The sequence below is a fragment of the Dendrobates tinctorius genome, unplaced genomic scaffold, assembly GCF_039654945.1.
Source record: "Dendrobates tinctorius isolate UK_male_01 unplaced genomic scaffold, ASM3965494v1 ptg000183l, whole genome shotgun sequence".
In the NCBI taxonomy this organism is placed as follows: Eukaryota; Metazoa; Chordata; class Amphibia; order Anura; family Dendrobatidae; genus Dendrobates; species Dendrobates tinctorius.
The window spans coordinates 5826147-5847418 of record NW_027361850.1 but is presented as its reverse complement, the minus strand read 5'-3'; the positions used below and the strand labels follow the sequence as shown (position 1 = coordinate 5847418).

Here is a 21272-nt window from a genome sequence, read left to right as displayed (position 1 = left end):
AGGATCTGAGTCCCTGGCGGTGCAGTGTGTTACTGATTGTAGCCTTTGTTACAGTGGTCCCAGCTCTATGAAGGTCATTCACTAGGTCCCCCTGTGTGGTCCTGGGATTTTTGATCACAGTTCTTGTGATCCTTTTGACCCCACAGGGTGAGATCTTGCCTGGAGCCCCAGATCGAGGGAGATTATCAGTGATCTTGTATGTCTTCCATGTTCTTATTATTGCTCCCACATCACATCACACCAAGCCGCTTGCCTATTGCAGATTCAGTCTTCCCAGCCTAGTGCAGGGCTACAATTTTGTTTTTGGTGTCCTTCAACAGCTCTTTGGTCTTCACCATAGAAGAGTTTGGAGTGTGACTGTCTGAGGTTGTGGACAGGCTGATAACAAGTTCAAACAGGTGCCATTACTACAGGTAATGAGTGGCGGACAGAGGTGCCTCTTAAAGAAGAAGTTACAAGTCTGTGAGAGCCAGAAATCTTGCATGTTTTTAGGTGACCAAATACTTATTTTCCACCATAATTTGCAAAATAAATGTTGCCAAATCAGACAAGGTGATCTTCTGGATTTGTTCTCTCATTTTGACTCTCATAGTTGTGGTCTACCTATGATGTAAATTACTGGCCTCTCTCATCTTTTTAAGTGGGATAACTTGCACAATTGGTGGCTGACTAAATACTTTTTTTCCCCACTGTATATAGGTTCTAAATAAATTTAATTGCAAGACATTTAGTGAGTGATATTAGTAAAAGATCTCACTTCTTATGTTTTTCAGGAGTATTAAGGAGCGCGTTCGTCCATCTGCTCCCAGTGAAGTGGCGACTCCAGGGCCTAGTCTTCAGCACTCCTTCCTAACTGATGTTTCTCATGTGTGTGAAATGGAAGGAGGCCTCTTGAGTCTTCTCAATGACTTCCACTCTGGAAAACTTCAAGCATTCGGTAGTTGAGATAGAGGAAGCAATGGTCTAAAAGGGGAAAAACAATTAGGTTGAACTATAACTAGTGTTAAGCAAAAGTGCATATGATATTGTGGGGATGTACAGTATATATTTCCCTTCTTTTAAAGGAAGACAAAAGCGTGAAGAGAGGAGGACAGTTACGTATGTTAGCCAGATGCTCTCAGCCAAAAAGCTGTAGCGAACACTCTCGAATATTCTGATTGAATATGTTCACTCCAAGTTCTCTTTGAGCTGTATGCCAGGCATAGCATAGGGCTCCCAAAGTCTCTACCCAATGTACGTAAGGACAACCTGGCACCAAGTCAGAAGTGCCCAGTTTTTGTTCTAATTATATTTCCTAGTGTTGTTGTTTTTTTTTTAATTGCCATACGGTTCCAGAGATTTTGGAATTTTTACTTAGTGCTATTTTTATGGTCTTTGCAAAAGGGGCAGGATTCACAGGATACTCTGGGGCTCGACTTTAGACTGCTCAGCATTATTACCCAATGAACCTCGCCCCTTTGTAAAGACTAAATAAATAGGACTAAATAAAATGGACAGTATAGCGGATTTTAAAAAATTGTATGTTCACAGGATCAGTGGGAATAAAATAGGAGAAAAAACTGGGCACTAGTATGATGAATTTTTTTTTTTTTAAAAAAAACCTGTTTGTTCAGTGGGAATAAAATAAGAAGGAAAACTTGTTGATTCATCAAATAAATTTTGTCAGAATTATGGTGCAAATTGGTTTAAAAAGTCACAAATTTTTTGTAAAACATATAGTGGCACAAAAAAGTTGCCATTTTTGGCTTTTTCACAGTTGCGACATTCCCTACACCAAAAATCTTTCTTCAGTCAGAGACTGGAGTAAGATTTCTGATGTGACACACGGAGGTGCTAGACACTAGTCAGACGATCCAAATTCATTAAGAGGCATTTGCCACTCAATGAATCGGGTGTCTGACTCCACCAGGTCCCTCATCAAGATGGAGAGAAAATCTATCCAGTCTGTGCTTTATTGTAATAAGCCTTTTCCTTGTTACCTGTTTTCTGTAGGAAGAGTATGCTCTTTCGAGCAGCTGGAAAGGGTGAGAGAGATGCAAGAAAAGTTAGCACGTCTTCACTTCAGTCTGGATGTGTGTGCAGAGGAAATAAAAGATGAGACCCACGCAGAGAGAAACCTGGAGCAATTGCTAAATAATGTAAGACTGAAATCGAATAGAAACTGTATATCAAAGAAACAATCTGATCTATGTTTAACACTAGGTTCACATGTGTACATCTGCAAACATATGATGTATGGGTTGGATGTACACGTAGGCATGTAAGCAAACATGAGCTAAACTTCAACCTATGCCTGTCTATATTTCGATGCATAAGTTTAATGTATGCAATATGTCTGTATGTGCTTTATGTTTTTCTTTTGAACAGTATCCTTTTTTCATTTAGTTTTTACTGGTTTACATAGACACAACCTTCTGGATTTTAGTGCCAACTTTGTGGGCGTGGAGGGGGTGCAGAAGGTGTATAAAAGAGCATACATTTATACATTTTTTTTTTTTAAATCACCAAAGGCATTTAAAAAATATACGTTATAGACATAACGATGAGTACTGTTTTACACTTTAACCCCTTAACAACCAGATGTATTTTCGTTTTTGCGTTTTCATTTTTTGCTCCCCTTATTCCCAGAGCCATAACTTTTTTTTATTTTTCGGTTCAATATGGTCATGTGAGGGCTTGTTTCTTGCGGGACAAATTGTACTTTTGAACAACACCAATGGTTTTAATATATCATGTACTGGAAAATCGGAAAAAAATATCAAGTACAGTGAAATTGCAAAAAAAAAAAAGAGTGCAATTCCACAGGTTTTTTTTTACCATGTTCATTAAATGCTGAAACTGACCTGCCATTATGATTTTCCAGGTCATTACGAGTTCATAGACACCAAACATGTTTAGGTTCTTTTTTAAGTGGTGAAAAAAAATCCAAAGTTTGTTAAAAACAACGTTTTCCATTAAAAAATTATGCAATATCTTTATTTGTGCTCAACTATACTTTTCTGTACATAAAAAAAAGAAAAAATGCAAAACGTCATTAACCTGGCAAGTCAAACCTAAAGATGTTAACTGGGATTTAAAGGGACTGGCCACTATTTTTTAATCCCTTTTACCCCAAAGGGTGGTTTGCACGTTAATGACCGGGCCAATTTTTACAATTCTGACCACTGTCCCTTTATGAGGTAATAACTCTGGAACACTTCCATGGATTCTGGTGATTCTGACATTGTTTTCTCGTGACATATTGTACTTCGTGATAGTGGTAAAATTTCTTTGATATAGCTTCCGTTTATTTATGAAAAAAACAGAAATTTGGCGAAAATTTTGAAAATTTCGCAATTTTACAACTTTGAATTTTCATGCTCTTAAAACAGAGATATGGCACACAAAAATAGCTAATAAATAACATTTCCCACATGTTTACTTTACATCAGCACAATTTTGGAAACAACATTTTTTTTGTTGTTAGGAAGTTATAAGGGTTAAAAGTTGACCAGCGATTATTCATTTTTACAACAAAATGAACAAAACTATTTTTTTAGGGACCACATCACATTTGAAGTCACATTGAGGGGTCTATATGATAGAAAATACCCAAAAGTGGCACCATTCTAAAAACTGCACCCCTGAAAGTGCTCAAAACCACATTCAAGAAGTTTATTAACCCTTTAGGTGCTTCACAGGAATTTTTGGAATGTTTTTAAAAAAATGAACATTTAACTTTTTTCACAAAAAATGCACTTCAGATCCAATTTGTTTTATTTTACCATGGGTAACAGGAGAAATTGTACTGCAAAAGTTGTTGTACAATTTATCCTGAGTACACAGATACCCCATATACTGTATGCAGGTAAACCACTGTTTGGGCGCATGGCAGAGCTCGGAAGGGAAGGAGCGCCGTTTGACTTTCCAATGCAAAATTGGCTGGAATTGAGATCGGACGTGATGTCGCACTTGGAGAGCCCCTGATGTGCCTAAACAGTGGAAACCCCCCACAAGTGACACCATTTTGGAAAGTAGACCCCCTAAGGAACTTATCTAGATGTGTGGTAAGCACTTTGAACCCCCACATGCTTCGCAGAAGTTTATAATGTAGAGCCGTAAAAATAAAAAATCTTATTTTTTTCACAAAAATGAACTTTTCGCTCCCAATTTTTATTTTCCAAGGGTAACAGGAGAAATTGGACCCCAAAAGTTGTTGTGCAATTTGTCCTGAGTATGCTGACACCCCATATGTGGGGTAAACCACTGTTTGGGTGCATGGCAGAGCTCGGAAAGGAAGGAGCAAAATCCTATTCACCGTTTGACTTTTTCAACGCAGAATTGGCTGGTATTGAGATCAGATGCATGTCATAGTTGGAGAGCCCCTGATGTGCCTAAACAGCGGAAACCCCCCAATTCTAACTCCACCCCTAACCCCAACACACCCCTAACCCTAATCCCAAACCTAGCCATAACCCTAACCACAAACCTAACTCACCTCTTACCCTAATCCCAGCCGCCCCAACCCTAACCTTAACTTTAGCCCCAACCCTAACTTTAGACCCAACCCTAACCCTAATGGGAAAAATGGAAATAAATACATTTTTTTTAATTTTATTATTTTTCCCTAAGTAAGAGGGTGATAAAGAGGAGTTTTATTTACTATTTATAGTGGGTTTTTATAGCGGGTTTTTATGTTTGGCAGCTGTCACACTCCAAAAGACGCTTTTTATTGCAAAAAATAATTTTTGCATCACCACATTTTGAGAGCTATAATTTTTTTCATATTTTGGCCCACTGAGTCATGTGAGGTCTTATTTTTTGCGGGATATTTTAATTGGTACCATTTTCGGGCACATTACTTTTTTATTGCTTTTTATTCCAATTTTTGGGAGGCAGAATGAACAAAAAACAGCAATTCATTAATTTCTTTTGGGGGGGGGGAGCGTTTATACCGTTCCGCTTGTGGTAAAATTGATAAAGTAGTTTTATTCTTCGGGTCAGTACGATGACAGCGATACCTCATTTATATCTTTTTTTTATGTTTGGTGCTTTTATACAATATAAACTATTTTATAGAAAAAATAATTATTTTTGCATCGCTTTATTCTGAGAGCTATTACTTTTTTATTTTTCCGGTGATGGAGCTGTATGGTGGCTTGTTTTTTTGCGGGACAAGATGACATTTTCATCGGTACCACGTTTATTTATATCCGTCTCTTTGATCGCGTTATTCCACTTTTTGTTCGGCGGTATGATGATAAAGCATTGTTTATTCGGACTCCCATGACAGCACCACGAGAGAGGGGATCCGCCCTATAGGAACAGGAAACCTACAGATACAAAAAGGGCGGCACCTCTCCCACGCATCAGTTTGGTTTCCTGTTCCTGAGGGGACGGGATCCTACAGAAGAGCCGGATCCCAGGCCGGCCAGCCGATACCGGTAGCGAGGGGGTCTCCTACCTCGGCCTGGTGTGGATCTCCTGGAGGATGCCACGGTGGCCCAGGATGGGTGGCACGGCGGTGGCGTGTGCAGCAGGGAGCGGCGTCCGGAGGATGTCCGTCTCCGGGATTAGGCCGCCGCCGGTGAGTATATTCCCCCCGGGGGTTCCCGGCTCCGGCGGCGCAGGTACGACGGCAGCGCGGCTGCAGGGGGCTGTGACCGGGTGGCGCTGCTTCCGGGGCTCCCGGGCGTCCCGCGGGACTTCCGGTCTTTCCCGGGGTAGCGGTGACGTCAGGGGGCGGGCGGAGGATGCGCTTCCGGGTCAGCGCGCCACTGCGCAGGCGCGAAGAATCCAAGATGGCGGCGCCCATCGGAAACACCGATAGCGTCGGCTTTCGGACCGGGTCCGGCGCCAGCTGGGGTAGGGAGCCCTGTTAAGGGGGGGAGGGGCGCGGCATGGATACTGCTGACCGGAGGAGGGGTATTTAGGCAGGACCCCGGCAGGGTACCTTGCCTTGGCCACATTATTGCAAGCAGCAGCGTACAGCAGCAGCAGTGGTAATGGAGAGTGATCGAGAGCAGCACCAGCGGCAGAAGCAAGGGCGACAGCAGCGGCAAACATCACTGCTGCCCCTGGATGACCTTCGGCAGGTCAAACAGAAAAAGAAAGTGTCCCGTGACAGTAATGAGCGGCTGGGACGAAGTGACCAGTCCACTCGTAAGAGCTCCTCCAGGCAGACAGGAGCATCGGCTGAAAGAAATCCCCCTCATTCTCCGGTCCTTGATTGCGGCACTGGTAAGTGATCTTCGTGAAAGTTCACTCAGTGACGGGACCCCCCCTTCTGTGTTTTGTTCTAGGGGAAAAAAGCTACAAGTAAGACTAAACATAGGGAATGCGCACTCTGTGCATGCCCATTACCGGACGCGTGCCTCAAAAAATTGTGCCCCCCCTGTATTCAGCAGACAGTGGCAGAAGAGTCGCCCGCGGTAGCGGCGAGTTTAAGGGACATTGTCAGGGCAGAAATGAGGGAAACCCTAAAGTCCTTGTCCCAGCCGGAAAGTCTAAGGGGCGAGGTCCCAGCGGAGTCCGATTCCTCGGTAGAGTGGAGAAAAAGCAGAGACTCCCAGGCTTCATCTCCCTCGTCCTCCTCAGGAGAAGAGGACTCGGGGCGATTTTGTCTGCCTCTTGACCGGGTAGACAAGCTGGTCAAAGCAGTCAGAGGGACAATGGAGGTAGAGGAGCCTAAGGCCCAATTGTCCATGCAGGATGTCATGTTCTGTGGGCTGGAACAAAGGAAGCGGAGAGTCTTCCCGTTAAATCAAAAGATCCAGGATCTGATCCACAGAGAGTGGAAAAAACCGGATAAAAGAGGGTCGCTACCACCAGCCCTCAAACGCAGATACCCCTTCGACGATCCGGCAGTGAATACTTGGGACAGAGCCCCCAAATTGGACGCAGCCATTGCAAAGGCATCGAAAAAATCCTCGCTGCCCTTTGAGGACATGGGATCCCTTAAAGATCCCCTAGACAGAAAGGCTGATACTTTCCTTAAAAACACCTGGGAAATGGCGGCCGGGTCCTTAAGACCAGCAGTGGCTTCAACGTGCACGGCCAGGTCCATGATGGTCTGGTTGGACCAGTTGGAGTCACAACTAAAACAGGGTACATCAAGACAGACAATTCTTGGAGCCCTACCGACCATCCAAGAGGGAGCAGCCTTCCTAGCAGATGCCTCAGCGGATGCAGTGAGAATGGCCGCCAGAGCAGCAGGTCTTTCTAATGCAGCTCGCAGAGCCCTGTGGCTAAAGTGCTGGCAGGGAGACATTCAGTCCAGTGCAAAGCTCTGTGCGATTCCATGTGAGGGCGAATATTTGTTCGGAGCTGTCCTAGACGAGCTACTTGAGAAGGCGGGGGACGACAAGAAAAAATTCCCAAACCTTTCGTCTGCGTCCTACCGTCGTCCATTTGGTAGAAGGAGATTCGGCCAGGGGAGAAGGCGCAACTCTTCGCCTATTAGATATCGCCCCAGATGGGAAGACAGAAGGAGAAGAGGTACGGGCTATATGTTCACACGCTCGTCGAGAGATCAAAAGAGACCAAATCAATGACTAGCAATTCCCGTGGGGGGTAGACTGTCATCCTTCTTCCCGGCATGGTCACAGATTACAAATAGTGACTGGGTGCGCAAGGTAATATCCACCGGGCTTAGATTGGAATTTACCCAGATCCCGCGGGATACCTTTAAACTAACCCCCTTAAGATCTTCTCATCTCGAACAAGCGGCTTTAGAAGCGGAAGTCTTGAACCTATGCCAAAAAAATGTCCTGGTAGAGGTTCCAGAAGCTGAAAGAGGAAGAGGGTTTTACTCTCCCCTGTTTCTAATCCAGAAACCTGATAAGACATTCAGAACGATTAAACCTTCGTTCCCTTAACGAGTTTTTGATTAATCGTACATTTAAAATGGAGTCCATTAATACAACAATAAAAATATTGTTTAAAGGTTGTTTTATGGCAGTCATAGATTTGAAAGATGCGTACTATCATGTACCTATCCATACAGACTTCCAGCAGTTCCTGAGGGTGGCAGTTTCAGTAGAGGGCACAGTACGTCATTATCAGTATAGAGCCCTTCCCTTTGGTCTCTCGGCAGCACCCAGGGTATTTACAAAGATAGCGGCCGAGGTTATGACTCATTTACGGGAGGTTGACGTCTTAATCATTCCATATTTAGACGATTTCTTGATTGTGGGAAAATCAGTAGGTCATTGTAGATCCCAGATAGAAAAAGCTAGATCCAGGTTAGAAAACCTCGGATGGATTTTAAACTACGAGAAATCCCGACTCCAGCCCCTAAAAATACAGAAGTTTCTAGGCTTATTACTAAATTCAGAGACTCAGCAGTGCCTGCTGCCACTAGATAAATTACAAAAGATACAGGAGCAGGTTCTTCGGGCAATTGATAATCCATCTATGACCCTCAGACAGGCCATGTCCCTGTTAGGCTCTCTAACTTCATGCATCCCAGCAGTCAGGTGGGCACAATTCCATACCAGAGCCTTTCAAAACGACGTCTTGGTTAATAGCAGGGCCCTGGAAGGCTCCTTACAAGGTCGAATGTTGCTAAGCCCCTCAGCTGTTGCATCACTGAGATGGTGGCTCGATAGCGAGAACCTAGCATCAGGGGTGCCCTGGATAACACACATAACCCGTATTATAACCACAGACGCAAGTTCCTTTGGTTGGGGAGCCCATATGGGGGACATAGTGTTACAGGGACAGTGGGATTCTGATTCTGAAATCTCATCCAACCAGAGAGAGCTATTGGCGATAGAATGGGCAGTCAAGAAACTCATTATGTATCTACAGGGCCATCATGTAAGGATACACTCGGACAACCAAGTAGCGGTAGCATATGTCAACCACCAAGGTGGAACCCGCTCCAGCGCTCTGATGCAGATAACAGAACGGCTCCTCCAGATAGCAGAGGAAAATTTTCTGTCTTTAACCGCGCTCCACATCAGCGGAAAGGACAACGTAAGAGCAGACTTTTTAAGCCGCAAGGCTCTAAGACAAGGAGAGTGGTCTTTGAACAAAGATATTTACCACCAGATTGTCCGCAGATGGGGTCAGCCAGAGGTAGACCTCTTTGCCACCAGAGAAAACAGAAAAGAAAGATCGTTCTGCTCTCTGAACCCCAGGGAAAATCCCTTGGCGGTGGATGCCCTCCTGATAAGATGGGACTTTTCTCTGGCATACGCCTTCCCGCCATTGAATCTTCTTCCTCTGGTAGTCAGGAAGATCAGAGAGGATCGGGCAAAAGTCATACTAATTGCCCCCTTTTGGCCCAGGAGGACCTGGTTCGCATGGTTGAGGACCATGTCGGTATGCGATCCCTGGGTACTGCCGAACCTTCCGGATCTCCTCTACCAGGGGCCAGTCAGCCACCCACAAGTAGCAGGACTTCATTTGACGGCGTGGTGTTTGAAAGGTCACTATTAAAGAATAGAGGGTTCTCCAAGAACTTAATTGACACCCTCCTAAAGAGCAGAAAGTTAACTACCACTAACATCTATGCTAGGACCTGGAAACGCTTCCTGTCCACCTTTCACTTTGACGTCAGAGATGGAATTCCCACAAAACATATTCTGGAATTTCTCCAGAAAGGGTTCGAATTGGGTCTCTCCACAAGTACATTAAAAGTACAGGTTTCAGCCTTAGGGGCCCTGTTTGCAGGTGATATTGCAAAAAATTATTGGGTAGCAAGGTTCATCAGAGCAGCGGCCAGATCAAGACCTATACACAAAGACAGATGTGTGCCGTGGGACTTAAACTTAGTCCTTACAGCCATGACGGAAAGTCCGTTTGAACCTTTAGATTCTGCCTCACTAAAGGTTATATCTCTTAAGACAGCATTTCTGGTAGCGATAACATCCGCACGTAGGGTGAGCGACATACAGGCACTTTCCAGATTGCCCCCTTACACAGAGTTCTTACAGGATAGAGTAATCCTAAGGCCAGATCCAGCATACCTTCCCAAGGTAGCAACACAATTCCACAGGACACAGGAGATAGTTCTGCCTTCCTTCCTCCCTAATCCAACCAACCCTAAAGAGCAGAAACTTCAGGCATTAGATATTAGAAGATGTGTACTTACATATTTAGCAGCCTCGGATCCTTGGAAGAAGGAGAACGCATTATTCCTATCCTTCAAAGGTCCCAGGAAAGGATACAGAGTATCAAAACGCACGTTAGCAAGGTGGATTAGGGAGGCTATCTCTCTTGCCTACAAAGCAGGTGGCGGCCCAGCTCCACATAATCTGAGGGCGCATTCCACTCGGGCCATGGCATCATCCTGGGCAGAAAGATCTGGAGTATCAATTGATCAAATATGTAAGGCGGCCACCTGGTCATCTCCTTCCACCTTCTTTAACCACTATCGGTTAGACATGGGTGCCTCCTCAGACCTCACCTTCGGGCTAAGGGTGCTGCAGGCTGTAGTCCCTCCCTAAGTTAGTTTACATCTCTGTAATTCTCTCGTGGTGCTGTCATGGGAGTCCGAATAAAGTATTAAGTTACGTACCGGTAATGGTATTTTTCGGAAGCCCATGACAGCACCCTTAGTTCCCTCCCTTGTTCACATATAGTGGTGCACTCCTTTAGAAGATTGTTCATAAAATCACCTTACGGGGGAGAGGGTATAAAATAATTCTGGTAAATAAGGTAGATAGGTTGTATATATTATATGTTGTGTACTAACCATGGTAGCCTCTCAAGCTCTGTAATCCAACTGATGCGTGGGAGAGGTGCCGCCCTTTTTGTATCTGTAGGTTTCCTGTTCCTATAGGGCGGATCCCCTCTCTCGTGGTGCTGTCATGGGCTTCCGAAAAATACCGTTACCGGTACGTAACTTAATACTTTTCTTGCCTTTTTTTTTCTTTTTTTTCATGTTGCTCACTAAAGGAGTTAACTAGCGGGACAGTTTTATAGTTTTAGTATTTTATATTCATTCTTAGTTTTACACTTAGTCCCACTATGGGACACTCATTTTTTGCAGGCTGATCGCTTCTATAGCATACAGATCTGTGTGCTATAGAAGCTGTCAGCGCTGCAGCTTCTGTGCAATAACTTGAGACACTTCCTGACATGCACTGCGCATGACAGGAAGTCCATCAGCTCTGGAGACCCAGATGTCGTCATCAAGACATCGAGTCTTCATGGCAGCGATCGGGACCCCGATCATGCCGCGGGGGTCTCCGATCCAAAGGCAGAGGGGCTGCCGGGTCCGGAACGCTGCGGTCATGTTTGATCGCAGTGTATCGGGGGTTAAAATGCCGGGAGCGGTCCGTGATCGCTCCTGGCACTTAGTGCCAGGTTTCAGCTGTGAGAATCAGCTGACAGCTGGCCGCGATCAGTTGCGCTCCCCCCATGAGCGCAGCTGATAGCGTATGATGTACTATTCCGTCCATGAGAATTAAGTCCCAGGGCACATGGATGGAATAGTACATCCAATGTCACAAAGGGGTTAATAAGTCTGTTGTGAACATGATTTTGTGTCACTAATACATTAGTATTATAGGATTTCCTATATGCAAAATTCCAGTTGATGGAGAAGCATGTGACCAAAGCAGTTCATCAGAATCCACCAATGCAAAACAGATTTTCCAAGTGCAATGTTTTTCAGTAGGAGGAGGACCGATCATATGTTCCTTCATCAACTGGAATTTTGAGAACAGGCAGTGTGTAAGGAAAGCTGCAATAACAAGCAGGATGAGAACCTATATTAGTTACACATTGGTAAGTGTCAAAAAATCTTGTCTCCAACACATTGGTTAAAATAATGGTAAAGGGGACAATCCCTTTAAAATTGATGGTCTATACTTAGGATAAGCCAAACTTGTATGTTTAATTCTGAAATGCCGCAGTGATTTAATCAGCTGACATGTGCCCCTAACAGCCGCAGGTAGAATTGTGATCCACCCGTGACTGTTAACATGTAAATGCCGCTGTCAATCTCTAACTCTGACAGCTATTAATATCAGCTCTCAGCTGTTTGCTTAGCGTTTACTGATTATTATAGGAGAGACCCCCGCAAGAAAATGGCATGGGCTCCCCCTATATTTGCTAACCAGCAAAGGCCGAACAGACAGCTGCAGACTGATATTAATAGCCTAGGAAGGGCCCATGGATATTGGTCGCTTACCAGACTAAGAACATCAGCCCTTAACCACTACAGAAATGGCGCATCAATTAGATCTGCCAATTTTAGCGCTTAGCCTCCATTCTTCCCACTTGCTCTGGTGCGGTGGCAAGTGGGGTAATAGTTGTGAGACTGCATGTGACCGGCGGTGACATCATTAAGGTTACCGCCAGTCTTAGGCAGTGCTCAACTCAATGTGTGGAGAGTGGTCGCATCACTGATGTGACTACTCACCAAACCACCTGGATCATTGTGGGACATGGATATTGATGGATTAGTGACGGAAAGGTGAGTATAACTTTGCTTTTTTATTTTTGTGTTTGTGGAATAAATGTATAAAAGAGAGCCGGGGAGTTTTTATTTCAAATGAAGGACTCTGTATGTTTATTTCAAGTAAAGGACTCTACCTTGCCTGTGCCTTTATTAGATTTGACTATGGGGTTACCAATGGGGATGTCTTATAGATGTTTCTCCTTTACTAACCTGTGGGCTTGATGTCAGTGGCCAGAAAACAGCTGATATCAACCCCACAACTATTACCCCACTTGCCACCACACCAGGGCAAGTGGGAAGATCGGAGACTAAGCACCAGAATTGGTGCATCTAATGGATGAGCCATTTCTGGGGTGGCTGAGGGCTGTTGTTTTCAGTCTGTGAGGGGGCCAATATCCATGGTTCATTCCTAGGGTATAAATGTCAGACTGCAGCTGTCTGTTTAGCTTTGCTGGTTAGTAAATAAAGGGGGCACCCCAACTCGTGTTTCACGTAAGCTTCCTCAAGGGAAGGGGGGGGTCAAAGAGGACAATATTGGTAAAAATTAGAAAACAATATGTATGTAAGACAAAAAATCTTGGCCTGAAAACTTCATCACCTATGAGGTAGAGTTGGATATTGAGAGATAATCAGATATTACAGAATGATTAAACATGTGATATAGCAACCCTAACACACTAGCAATAAGTGTAGTAAACCACCCACAATTCAAGGAAAAAAATAAAAATGGGAGAAAAGTTTGGCCAAGGGAAGCTATATGCCATAAAGTAGTAAAATAGCACATCCTAGATATCACTGAATCAAATATTCCAGTTGCAAATCTATATTCATTACATAGTGGAATGTGTTGAGAACAATAAAACATAAAAATGATCAATGCAAATCAAAATTAATATCCCATAGAGGCCTGGATTTGGAATGGTACTGAAAATCAAACTGGAAAATCAAATTACAGGCTGACCCAACTTCAGTGGAAATGCCTCAAGACAAGGAAATGATGCTCAGTAGTGTGTGTGGTCTCCACGTGCCTGTATGACCTCAATACAACACCTGGGCATGGTCCTGATGAGGTGGAGGATGTTCTCCTCCTGAGTATCTCCTTCCAGACCTGGATTAAAGCATCAGTCTGTGGAAAATCTGTGGTGCAACTTGGTGTTGGTGGATGGAGCGAGACATGATGTCTCAGATGTGCTCGATTGGATTCAGGTCTGGGGAACAGGCAGGCCAGTCCATAACTTCAAGACCTTCATCATGAAGGAACTGCTGACACGCTTCAGCCACATGAGACCTAGCATTGTCATGCATAAGAAGTATGATTAACCTGCAGTTACATTATGTTGTTTATGTGTTCCCTTTATTAGTGTATATCACCTCCTATTAGACCATTCTGCACTGGTGTGCTGCGATGGAAGTCATTACAAATACCATTAATAAGCGTCCATCCATATACAGCAAAGATAATGTGTCAGTACCAATACCCCATCCAGGACATTACAGCTTCCTTTCTCTCCTGGAAGGTTGCTTTCTTGGTGGCCATCACATCTATCAGACGAATTTCAGAATTATGCAGAAACAAATTAGAACAGACTCCATAATGTAGACATATTCCCAATCCCAGAATCAAATATACTGGGATGAAACAGGACCAAAAATACCATTCGGGACACCCATAAATATTAAGAGACAAAGAAAAACAAGGTGTAAATCCCATATAATAAAATTACAATACTTTATTAGAAAAGATAGTACAATATCACAAAAATGACTAATTACATGATGCAGGGGATGGGTAAGCAAAAAAATATATGTCACACCAGGTCTGAATGGATATGTAAAGAGGTGGGGGAGTGGCAACTCCTACACATAGATTACAAAGAAGTCACATATAAAATGAGACCAGAATTTGTATTAAGAAAACAAATGAGGAGTAAAGTCACAAAAGGCAAGTGCCCAAGGCTTAGTATAGAAAACCTTATGGGTAAAACAGCCAAATAGGAACAAGTAATCTCCCCATAAATCTTAGAACATAAGTGGTGCCACTCTTAACCATAATACCTCTATTCAGAGTCCCAGGACACGTAGCCCCAACGCGCGTTTCGCGTTGGCTTCCAAGAGAAAATATGGATTCTGTCCATACCACACTAAGCAGTCCAGTAAATGCTACATTGCTGAAATCAGGCTCTCTACCCCAACATCATGCTGCTATCAGATTACATAACAACGATCTGCTGACAGTTTCCCTTTTTATGATAAAATCCATTGTAAAATTCCTTTTATTTCAATGCTGCACTATTTCCTGACAGTTGAAAATCTCTGCAATTTCTCTGATGTATCTGTGGTTTACTGAGATAAACCACAAAATGTGCATGTCTGAGCCACATTGTTGATGGGACACTGGCTCCAGTGGAAATGGTGCCAAATATTGATTCCAATCAACTACTTCTCAACTCCTAGCATTTCCCTGCATTATTTATGAGCACTTCTTATTTTTCATTATGTCCATAATGTTCTCCTTCAATGGAAGTCTATAAAACAGAGGTTGGACATGATGACCCTGTAGGTCCCTTCCAACTCTAACATTCATGATCAGAATAAATCCATCTTTTAAAAGCAAGCCGTGTTTCTTACTAACCAATCACAGTAGCTGTATACTTTTACAGTCACCAAGGAACAATCAGACATTATTGAAATATCATCAGTTTATCAATAATATACACCTTGGTCACGTAATCTATCCATCCATCCAGCTATCTACAGTATCTATCTATCTATCTAGACAGAGGAAAAAATGAAGGCAGCACTCCATAGACTTACAGTAGATGAAAAAATGTGGTTTATTTCAAACCCACACCATGTGGAGTGCTGCCTTCATTTTTTCCTCTGTCTGGATTGGGGCAAGTATTGGATGCTTTGTTGAGGAGGCTTGTGCACCCACTTATTAGCATTGTGCTGTTCCATTTTTTTTTATATCTATCTAATCATGGAATCACAATAAAAAGTAAAAGAATCACTAGAAAAAATGAATAGAATTTCATGTGCTCTCCACTGAAAAAGTAACATGTCAGTTTCATATATGTTCTAGGGGTTTTATGCACCTACCTATCACTATATATCAATTTTATAAAATTGGAGTTCACTATATACAGTAGTAACAATATGTCAGGCTTCAGTGACCATGCTCTCTGTTAATCCTCAAGGGCACTCCCTGCCAATTCATGGCAGGGAGTGCCCCTGAGAAAAGAGCGACCAGAATGGTGACCGGTCTGCAATCCCTGTCTTATGAGGAAAGGTTGCAGGATTTGGGAATGTTTAGCTTGCAGAAGAGAAGACTGAGAGGAGACTTAATAGCTGTCTACAAATATCTAAAGGGCTGTCACATTGTAGAAGGATCAACTTTATTCTCATTTGCACACGGAAAGACTAGAAGCAATGGGATGAAACTGAATGGGAGAAGACACAGATTAGATATTAGAAAAAACTTTTTGACAGTTAGAGTGATCAATGAGTGGAACAGGCTGCCACGAGAGGTGGTGAGTTCTCCTTCAATGGAAGTCTTCAAACAGAGGCTGGACAGACATCTGACTGGGATGATTTAGCGAATCCTGCTTTGGGCAGGGGGTTGGACCAGATGGCCCAGGAGGTCCCTTCCAACTCTACCATTCTATGATTCTATGTTGTGATTGGACAATAGGTCCTAGGTATATGTTGAAAGAATTTCCCAACATATATCTCCAACCAATGCTGTAAACTGATTCTACTCTATTGGCATACAGTGTTATATGTTGTTCATAGATCCCATGTTTAAAAAAACCAAACCCAGTATAATGTGTGGGGCATGATTTTTGTATATAATAAAGTTGTTACTTTTCGACAAAGTAAAAGAAACATACCAATGTATACTGGCCTAAAGAAAGTTAAAAGAACACTCTTTAGACCTCAGTCGGGAAAATGGGAGCCTCTGGACAGATTTATCATATACACCAAGACATATACTGCCTACACTACAATCCCAGTAAGAACCCACCCTTACATGATATGTGCAACATCTGACTCTCCATCACAGACTGTTTCACAGGAGGATTGTTTTTTTCATTTACTATATAGGAAATACATGTTATGGTATTGTTGTAATGATTATGTTCATTTTATTTGTGTTCTATCTGAAATTCAAGTGACTAACACACTGAACATCTTATATTTCAGCTGGAAGAACTGAGTAATTCCATGTATCCTTTTCAGGAACACCTGTGTAAGAGGTAATAGTCACTGGGCAAGCCTTGGATAAGGGATTTATAAGGATACTAGATGGATACTGTCTTCTCTCATGTCATCTCTTCTTTGACCTGTGTACCCCATGTGCTCTCCCCCTTGTCTGCTCTCTCTCCACCACTGTGCTGTCTTATTCCCTCATGTGTTCTCTCGTTTGATGGTGGCGGTCAGTGAATCATTAGGCTGATCCCGGTGGCGGCGTGTTTGCGACGGTGTTCTGCTGGTGGTACCATGCAAGAGGCTGCGTATGGCGTATACAGTGTGTGTGTGTGTGTTGCGTACAGCATATACAGTGTGTGTTTGTGTGTGTGAGGTGCGTACAGCGTATACAGTGTGTGTGGTGTGACGGTGTTCCGCTGGTGGTACCGCGCAAGAGGCTGGTACCACCAGCAGTTTCCATATTGAGACACCCATCACTTGGGTGTCCCAATGTGGCGGTCGGTGAACTTCCACCGCTTGGAATTCTGGGATCCTGACACATCTGGACGGAACAGGATGTGAATACATTACAAGGTAATTATATATTAGATGCCATAGTTTTACTTATTAGAATATAGATCTCAAAAAAGAATAATCTGGGGTTCAAAGATCAAATAGTATACCAGAAAGCACAGAGGAAGAAACCCCTAAAATATAACTTTTAATTCAATGATTAAAAAGACACACAGATGTGAAATCACTAGATACAGGGGGTCCGAAATCAAAAGAGCAGCACAGCAATATTATCCGTTTTAAGCATATGAATATATATATCAGAAGGGCCATAGGCTATCATGCCCTAATATACCCTAGTACAGCCCTTCCTGACTGCGGAGGTTGGCACCCTAACTGTAGACGACATGGCGCCCCCCCGCTCAACGTCGGCGTCCCTAATAACGCCCTAGACCACCCTACATATACAAAAAAAGGCCAAAAAAAAGAAAAACACACACTCACACCTATAATACCGAAAAACAATACTTTCAAAAAAGTGCTATAGTGCTGTAAACTTATCTTGTAGTATACCCCAACAATGAAATCTTCTCTCGGAGTCAAGCAAGGGTATAAAAAAAATGCAGCTTCATGACACTTATCTCGTAGTCAAAAAATACTGACAGCTGCTAGTAGGCAGACCAATGGGTAAATACCCCCTTAAAAAATTCAAAAAGCATCTTACAAAGGAATATAATGAATATACAATAGACAGCACCTATAGAAAATGTCCAGAAATTCAGGACAAACCTGTGAAACACACTGCACATAAAATGACAGACAGAATAGTGAAGAAATACATTCCACATGTGATGTCTGTTGAAAAAAGACAGGGGTATACAATAACCCTATGTAACATAAGGCAAAAAAACAGAGGTGTAATAACCTTGTGTAGCAAGAGGCTATATCCTCCTCACCAAATAATAACTGGCACAAAAAATGCTCACAGAGGTTTCATACAATATGCAATCCTCCTTGCCGCACAATCAATTCTGAATAGAATACCATCCCAGAGGCTACCAGAGTTGCCTAAATCATAGTTAATCATGTGGTATAGCGGTCTGCCAAGTGCAGTGTGCAAAAGAAAGATACTTATCAGCCATTGATGACAGCAGAACCCGACGCGTTTCCCCCTCTAAGTTGGCGAGGGTTCATCAGGGGTCAAAAAAGCGGGGTCTCCTTACTCCCCGGTCGAGAGACAAATGCAGTGTGCGGCTTTTGTCTGCATTTGTCTCTGTGCTTTCTGGCATAGTTTTACTTAGGCTGGAGTCACACTAGAGAGGAATACGGACGAGTGCTATGTGAGAAAAAAAATCGCATAGCACTCGGACCAATGTTAATCTATGGCGCAGCTCCCGTCACCGTATTTTTTCTTGGCCGTATTATACGTGTGAGTGAAATCGCAGCATGCTGCGATTCGCACCGTGTATCATCCGATATTCGCCAATGCAAGTCTGAGTGCAAGAAAAACTCGAACACCACACGGACCATCAGTGTGACTTGCGAGAAATACGCACCGGTGTCCTTTGAAATGCTGGCAATTAAAAGATAGAATACAAATATACAAATAGTATAGGTGTGTGTGTATGTGTGTGTGTATGTATATATATATATGTCAGTGACATATATATATATATATATATATGTGCACATATAGATACATACACACACACACACATTTTAGAGGTGGGCCTGATGCTATCACATCGGGAGGGAAGTGTGTGTGTGGGGTGTGTGTCCCGCCGCTGCCTGCCCACCCACCTCCGTGCAGTCACAGCCGGCAGGAAAGACTGCGGCTTGCGGCCTTTGCTGCAAGCAAAGCGCCCTCTGGTGGCGCTGCCGCACCCCATCACCTGCACAGGCAGCAAACCACCGTCTTTCCTGCCAGCTGTGACTGCACAGAGGTGGGTGGGCAGGCAGCGGTGGGATTCGGCGAGTGTAGTCAGGCGGCGGGGGGTCCGGCGTGGGTGTCCCACTGGTGGTACTGCGGTAGGGCCTGGTACCACCACCGGGTGCTATATTGGAATACCCATCACTTGGGGATTCCAATATGGCGGTCAGCGTACTTCCGGTCGGCACAGTGAATTATGGGATTCGAGGACATCCAGACAGAAGTGGATGACGGACAATTTTAGGTAACTATATATTAGATATTTCATAGGGAGATAGACAGCAGAATAGCCATTAATTCATTTGTCGGGTTCTGTAAAATCATTGCAGAAGCCAACAGGATAGGAGACATGGTTTACATACAGTAAACCCATACAGAACAGTTAGATTTATATATGTATGTATTTACTAAAAGAATGTATTCCCGGAACAACCTGGCATGGGCTCCCACCCAATTTTCTGCACCAGAGAGGGAAAGCCAGTAACTGAGGGCAGATATTAATAGCCTAAAACCATGGTTATTGGCCCCACCGACTAAAAAATCTGCCCCCTGCCAACCCAGAAAAGGCGCTGACGTCACTGATGTTACGCAGACTCACAGCCTGACCTGCAATGAACTCGGCGGCGTGGGAAAATTAACTGTCACTTACCCACGCTCAAGAGTTCACCCCGGGTCAGGCTGGGAGGCTGCACTGGCATCACTGATGCTGCCGCCGGCAGCTTCTCAGTCATTTCTTTGTGGTTTACAGCCGGGTGGTAGCATTTGCGCTGCTCCCATTTGTAGACTATTTAACCCCCAGATATGGATTATGCCGTGGTACTGTTCACTTGACAGGTATGGTATATTGTTGCTTTTTGTATTTTTTATTTATTGCAGGAGATCGAGGGCATCATTTGGATTAGCAGAAGAATAACGATGGCAAAACTGTGTGTTCTTTCATTTCATTAAAATACTTTCTTATGCTTGTGTGTGTTTATTTAACCCTTTACAAACTTTAGGATTACTAATGGATAGGTGTCTTATTGACACCTCTCCATTACTAAGCTAGGCTTAATGTCACCTTACAATACAAAAGTGACATTAACCCCTTATTACCCCATATGCCACCGCCACGGGGCATTGGGAAGAGAGAGGCTAAGTGCCACCTTTTCTGGGGTGGCTGGGGGTAGATTTTTTTAGCCAGAGGGGCCAATAACCATGGTCCCTTTCTAGGCTATTAACATCTACCCTAAGTCAATGGCTTTCCCTCTCTGGCGCAGAAAATTGCGCTGGAGCCCACACCAGTTTTTTCAGTGAATACATTCTTTTAGTAAATTCACACAGGTCCCAAATTTTACACACACACACACACACACACACACACACACACACACACACACACACACACACACACACACACACACACACACTACTAACAGTATTAGACACTGACATATATAAATCTAACTGTTCTGCATGGATTTACTGTATGTAAACCATGTCTCCTATCCTGTCGGCTTCTGCAATGATTTTACAGAAGCCGAAAAATGAATTATCGGCTATTCTGCTATCTATCCCTCTATGAAATATAAAGATATTATATATATATATATATATATATATACACACACACCTATTCTACGTGTATATATCTATTCTATCCTATTCTATACTGTATGCAGCAGATCATTTGCCGGCTTTTAATCTATCTATCTAAGATTATTTGGTTTTAAAACGATGTTTACAGTTGTGTTTTACAATGCGATTTTAACATGAGCTTTTACATAGAGAGAGAACTGCTGTATGTAAAAGCTCATGTTAAAATCGCATTGCATACGGATGCCATACAGATGTCACACTGTTACTAGATGCAAGGAAATCGCATCCTCGCATTCCAAATGGATTACATATGGATCAAAGTTCAGGGAACATTTGAGCGATTCTCGTAAAAATCGGACCGATGTTTTATACGGTAAGTGTGACTCCAGCCTTACCAGGGTACACCTTTAAGAAATATCAAGCAAAAAGAAAAGGAGAACACATCACTACTAGTGATGAACGAGTATACTCATTTTCCGAGCATGCTCAGGTGTCCTCCGAGTATTTTGGCGTGCTCGGAGATTTAGTTTTCGTTGTCTCATCTGCATGATTTGCGACTTGTAGACAGGCTGAATACATGTGAGGAATGCCTGTTTGTTAGGGAATTCCCACATGTATTCAGCCTGTCTGCAAGTCATAAATCATATACCAACAAGTCTGATGCATCCA

General features: G+C 43.3%; 1 protein-coding gene across 2 annotated transcripts in view; it reads left to right on the top strand.

The window, feature by feature from the left end:
* The window catches only part of CCDC28B (coiled-coil domain containing 28B), a 47693-nt gene that overhangs the window by 22096 nt on the left and 4325 nt on the right, over positions 1-21272 (top strand). For both annotated transcript variants that reach the window (XM_073551958.1, XM_073551957.1), the window contains 3 exons: positions 774-937; positions 1993-2138; positions 16598-16620. In XM_073551958.1, coding sequence (XP_073408059.1) covers positions 774-937; positions 1993-2138; positions 16598-16620 — 333 coding nt within the window. The remainder of the gene's footprint in view (positions 1-773; positions 938-1992; positions 2139-16597; positions 16621-21272) is intronic.